The 6,243-nt window shown below is 35.6% G+C and overlaps 1 protein-coding gene across 1 annotated transcript; it reads right to left on the minus strand.

The window, feature by feature from the left end:
- Positions 1–861: 861 nt before the first annotated feature.
- LOC101634637 (olfactory receptor 2L13-like) lies at positions 862–1,800 on the minus strand. The gene has a single exon (XM_004686576.1). It carries the CDS (start codon positions 1,798–1,800, stop codon positions 862–864), a length of 939 nt encoding a protein of 312 aa, XP_004686633.1.
- Positions 1,801–6,243: the final 4,443 nt, after the last annotated feature.

Here is a 6,243-nt window from a genome sequence, read left to right on the forward strand (position 1 = left end):
CCCATCCAAATATTCCATAATGAAATTTGCAAGAGCATATAATGAGTAAAGTTAACTTTTTAGTGTGCATGTGTTGCATATGCATATGCATATATATATATATATATATATACACACATGTGTATAAATATATATTTAACCAACATTTTATTGGCTATCTAATTTAGTGTCTTACAACATAGTAAGCATCTGACATTTGGGAACTTGAAATATTTTTACTCAAAATTGTAACAATCTCTAGGTATAAAATGCAAAAATATTTCAAATACCTACAGTCAAAACAAAATAGAGATCAATTAACTTTTATTTTTATTTTTGCATGTAGAACTGGGGTACAGGCCAGAGGTGCAGGGGCAGTGAGAGGATTCACCAGAGACAGAATAGGGAGCAGATCAGGCAGATCAAAGAAGTACACTGCTGAGGGGAGCAGCAGGTGGGCCAGGAGAGGTCTGCCATGCTATGTGGGTCACCTCGGGGGCAGGCAGGGATGGAACTCATGCTGAAGTGGCTTTAGCTTCTTAGTGCTGTGTTTTAACCTGCTGCGCCACCAGGGAGGGCCCCAAATCAATTAACTTTTAAAATAGACTGCGTATAGTAGTCAGAATTGGTCAATTAGTAAAAATATAATAATATGTACAAATATATGCAATACAACTTACTTAATATCATATAGCAAGATATAATTACTTCAATATTGTTTATAATATTATTTTGGAACTCCTAAATATATTTAGATAAATTATATTATTTAAATAACTACTAGAAAATTTTAAATTACATATATGGCTCATGTTGCATTTCTATCAGTGATATCTGAGTCAACATGGAAAGGGAAATAAAAGTGAGTGAGACCAGTCATGATTATTTCTTCTTGGAGAAGAATATTGGAAATACTCTTGTCATGGCTCCCAGGACTTCCTTATTCCTCAGGCTGTAGATAATGGGATTGAGCATTGGGGTCAGAATGGTGTAGAAAACTGCTAGAATCTTATCTTCTTGTGGGGTGCGAAGAGTCTTTGGCCTGAGGTAAGTATACATAAAAGGTGTATAGTAAAATGACACCACAGTTAAATGTGTGGAACAGGTGGTGAAGGCCTTCTTTCTTCCCTCTTTGGAGCGCATATGGTAGACAACAAAAAGCACCCGGCCATAGGAAGCTGTGATTCCAAAGAAAGGGATAACAAGAAAGAGAACTATGCTCACAAAAACCATGTACTCATAGACCCAGGTGTCCATACAGGCCAGAGTTATCATGGCTGGGACATCACAGAAAAAGTGATCAATGGCCCTGGACCGACAGTAAGGAATATGGAGGGCATAGATTGTATGTGGTAAAGAGTTGGTGATGCCCATGAGCCAAGATCCTATGATCATCTTCACACACACCCTTTTACTCATGCGGATAGGGTAATGGAGGGGGTGGCAGATGGCCACATATCTGTCATAAGCCATAGAAGCCAGCAGTAAACCCTCAGAACTTGCCATAGTCACAAAGAAAAAGCACTGAACTCCACATCCCAGGAAAGAGATGCCTTTCTGACCTGAGAAGTAGTTGAACACCATTTTGGGGACAGTGGTGGACATGTAGATCAGATCCATGAGGGAGAGCTGGCTGAGGAGAATGTACATTGGTGTATGGAGCCGGGAATCCACGCGGATGAGGTGAATCATGGTTGAGTTTCCCAGTGAAGCGAGAAAGAATATGAAGGTAATAAGGAGCAAAAGGAGCAAACCTGTTCGATTTGGGGGAAACAACCCCAACAAAATGAAACCATTGGAAGTTTGATTCCATATCTCCATGAAAACGTAACTGCTGTTAAACTTCCTTGAAAGAAAAATAAAAACAAATTCTGACTGTGATATCAAAGCAGTTGCATGAAAAGGAGCTCTGACTTTATTACTGTTAGCTAATAATGAATTGCTTTTGTTGAATATGACAGCTTTTTGTGACTCTTTATCATTAGCTACTTGAATGCTGCTCTTCGAGTTTTTGCCAGTAACAACTTAACAAGTGTGTTTTAAGTAGAAAGCCATGCATCATAGCCAACAGAGATGACAAGATCACTAGAAATTCCTCTCTAGATAACTCATATCCAGGGACGGAAAAAACCCGACCAACTCTTGATTATTCAAGTCAGAGAACTGGCAAAATGGCTGCCTTCCTCCATGGATACTAATTTAACACAACATACAGAAAGAGTAACTGGCATATATAACTCCAAATCTTTTGTATAAATTCTCAGTCCTGAATTACTTATTCCTTCCTTGTCTTTAAATGACCTTACTTCAGATAACTAAATCTAGATTCCTGCTTCTCATAGTTTTCACTACTTCTTTTTCCCCAAAAATGCCCACCACCCAGTGAATTGCAAAGTCATCATATGATCTTTAAGGTCCTCTCTAATTATTGAATATGATGTGGATATTCTTTTCCATTATCATTTTTTCCGATGACCTACAGAGTCCAGAATCAAATGTTTATATGGTCAGCGACATCTCTTTTCTTCATGTGGGTAACTTGCATATGACAAAGTACAGATTATGAATTTTGTGTATATTTGATATTGATGGACCCTGTGCAAATTAGTATCAATAAATACACACACCTTGATTTGACTCAGGCTGTGATGAACCAGTGTCTAATATTCAGTATTCTGACCTGTCATGATCTTTACCATGGTTCTGATACAAGAGTGTCTGTGAAATGGCTGCATATGCATTATTCGTTCAGTCCATCTCCCTTATCTGTCTTCTTTTATGCTGGGTTTGCCTTGGTTTTAAAGTAGAAAGTGTTAGATTAGGGCTAATCAGGACATTTTATTATCCATTCAATACTTAATAAAATGTTATTCCTCTCTTGTAGACATTTCACTGTAATTTTTGTTTGATAAACTTGCAAAGCTTGGTTTGTAACTAATTTAATATGATAATCTATTTCAGAAGGAATAAACTGTTCAGTTCATTCAAACAGTATTTAGTATGTGTGGTGTAAAATTTAGTGCTCTTCAACAATTTTTTCAGGCGAAGTAACCAAAGTTTCAATTGAAGTGAATAGATGCTTTTCATTCTCATAAAAGTGACCAGTGTATTTTAAAAAATCTTTCTATATGATATGGGTCTTGGAACTTAGGAAACAAAAATATTGTGTGCTGTCCCTTCTATTTGCTTCATTTAATGAAAATTTTAAGGAATGTAGGGGGACCAACTATGGGACCAAGAAAAATAATTCAAATAAATTATGAAATAAAATCAACAGGCAGCTATTTATCAGAGACACTGCAGTGGAGGGGGAGGGAGAGGGATCACAACAGGGGAGGGAGTGTGTTCTTATGCAGCAGACTATGGTAATGGTGCATGGGTGAACTGGTGGTGAGAATTTTGTTGGAACTATACCTAAGAGGAGAAAGAATGCACTGTATAAAAAGGAAGAATGATGTAAAGTACATATCAAATAAAATAAATTAAAAAGAGAGAATTTGATTCAGACAAAGAAAGACATGTCTCCCAGAAAGTGATAACCAAAGGAAGGCGCTGAACAGTAAAACTGATTCTTAAATTTCTGTATTCCATTTTTAGAAAACAAACATGTTTCAATTATGGCTGCAGATCAGAGCTCAGGGTATCACAAAATTGAAGACAATTACAACAATGATTTTGATTTCTGAATTAAGAAGCACATGTTGCTATGTGATAGGAGACAACAGTTACATTGAGGATACCCAAGACTCCAGTAAATCTGGGACTGGAATTTTTAGGACATGGGAGTTTGGAACTAGAACTCAGACTCTGTTTGTAATAAAGCTTAATGGATTTATCAATTATGAGACCTTTTTTCACACACAAGGTAACATGAAATCTCATGGATTGGTCATGCTGTAAATTGAGAATATTGGTTACAGTTTAGATCAATGCCGTCCTTGATCATTTTAAGCATATTGCTGAAATTTATAGATATTCAATACCTAAAACTATAAAGCTTTTGTATGTAAATATAGTAATTTTATAGTCATTTTATTTTGCAAAAGTTACAGATCAGGTACATTTTAACATTATTATAGATAAACAGCCTAAAACCCATAAGCAAATTGTGTAAGCTTCCCAAGTCACTGGATGACTATACAGGATGGAAAGTGTCATTGTGTCCAACACATGGTAGATCTTTATAGGTATGTGTTGTTTTGCTTTGTCTACTCCATATATATAAAACCATTGAGAGATCTTAGTCCAGAGATATCAAATGTCTAGTTAAGGTAAAAAACACCGCTCCAACGTGGGGCCACACATTACCACATTCTGATTGCCTTCATTTATACTTCAAGTTTACTCTTGTCTTTTTCTTTTTGTGATTGAATAACATATTCTCTATGGCACAGTAAATGTTCCCAAGTAGGAAAACTATTATCTCCAACCTGCCTACTTGGCTAAATATACTGCAAATTAAATTTATCAAAAAATATTACTATGGCTTACCTTGTTCAAATTTCTTGGGCTTGTATTTTGGGAAAGGATGTAGATTTATAATGGCTTATTTTCCTGATGACAGTCCATTAAACTATTTAAAATATTTACTACAAAACTTTACTGACCTGTCTCTCAGGCCGTGCTATGAGATCTTTTTACTGATCAAAGGATTCTTTGTCAAAACAGGACTCTTTCTGACATGAGAAACTCTTCTTTATCTGATTAAATTCGTGAGAAAGAAATTTAAGAATGGTAACATCTCACTGTTCTGCTTATAAAACATAAAGCTTAAGGTCACACTTATAATCTTGTTAGGATTTGTTGGAATTTCTAGTGAGATATTTCTCTATTGGCATAAGTATTTATTGAGTAAATCATCTTCCTTTTTTCTTGCTTGCTCCAGCTTAAAACATTTCACATCTAATTCTCAATTGTTACTGTGGGAAGTAAAAGATGAGTCACTACATTTTATTTAGATAAACTTCCACCATCAAGACTTAGAATGTCCTCTTTGCCCTATAATTGATCCCTAATGTCCAAGCCCATGGGGGCCAAGCTTTGGTCATTACATTTGACTCTGCTTATTTGGAGATAACTAAGTTCTGTAATTAGTTGTAGGGAATCAATCAAATTAATCAATACTGTTCATTTTTTTCTGAAGCCAAGAAGATTAGAGCAAAATAGAATGTACTGGATTATTCCTGAAAATGATTTGGGTACCACAGATAATGTTATGGATGTCTTTTCGTTTAATTTGTTAGAAATCTAAAGTGGTGGAACCAATCTGTAGCTCAGCTACATAAATGAAGTGTTAATATCAGAGAAAGTTTTCTGTGTACTCTAGGCAATGTGCAAAGCAAATTATTGATGATTGTGTACAAATTTTGTTATATCAGTACACTTCCATATGAAGAGGCATTAAAACAGAGGTGAGAAAGCACAGTACTATACTTACAAATTTCACGTCAAGTATATGAACACAGATTTCAAGTAGGACCCACTGTAAAGTCAAATTACAGCCATAATCTCTGCACAAGTTCTCTAAACAAGTAAATTTCCTCCTTTCAATCAAACTCCACATCCACCACACTCCTAAGATTCAATGGGAAATGAAAGTAAATACATCAAGAAATGCATTCAATTACAGTTTAAGTTATTCTGACAGCTCATGACAGTCTCCCAGCATCCTAAGGATCTATGGACTCTGACCAAGATTGAGCATCATTTTCTGTCTGTTGAGATAAAAGTTGCTGGTTTTAAGGGATAGTGTATTATTGTATGATGGATTAAAATGTGACAGAAACAGAGTGAGATGAATTGTTCTGTAGTGGTAATTTGTGGAGAATTGATGTTTAGAATGTGTTGATAGAGACTTCATAATGGATAAAATGGTTTTGGTTTACATTGGTTGCTGAGACCCTTACAAGTGTCTTTTTTTTTTTGAGGTCTGGGCATCCTGGTTGGCAAAGACTCTTATAAGAATACAACAAATATTTGTGGAAGTCTATGAAGGTGAGACAAAAGACTGCATGGAACAGGATATGAATTAATATGAGAACATTACTGCGGATAATGGTTGCTCAAGGATTTCAGAAAAGTAATGTCAAAATGTGACTATTTGGGATAAGGGAAGAAGATGACATATTTATCCATGTATTTCAGTCTAATCTTAGGATAGCATCACTTATTGAAAGCCCCAACAGTTGGTAAAATTGTTTACCTGGAATATGCCAGCCCTTTCTCCAGATAACTTTGTGTTTTCTTTTCTTTCTTTCTTTCTTT

The sequence above is a fragment of the Condylura cristata genome, unplaced genomic scaffold (assembly GCF_000260355.1).
Source record: "Condylura cristata isolate star-nosed mole 26May11 unplaced genomic scaffold, ConCri1.0 scaffold00021, whole genome shotgun sequence".
NCBI lineage: Eukaryota > Metazoa > Chordata > Mammalia > Eulipotyphla > Talpidae > Condylura > Condylura cristata.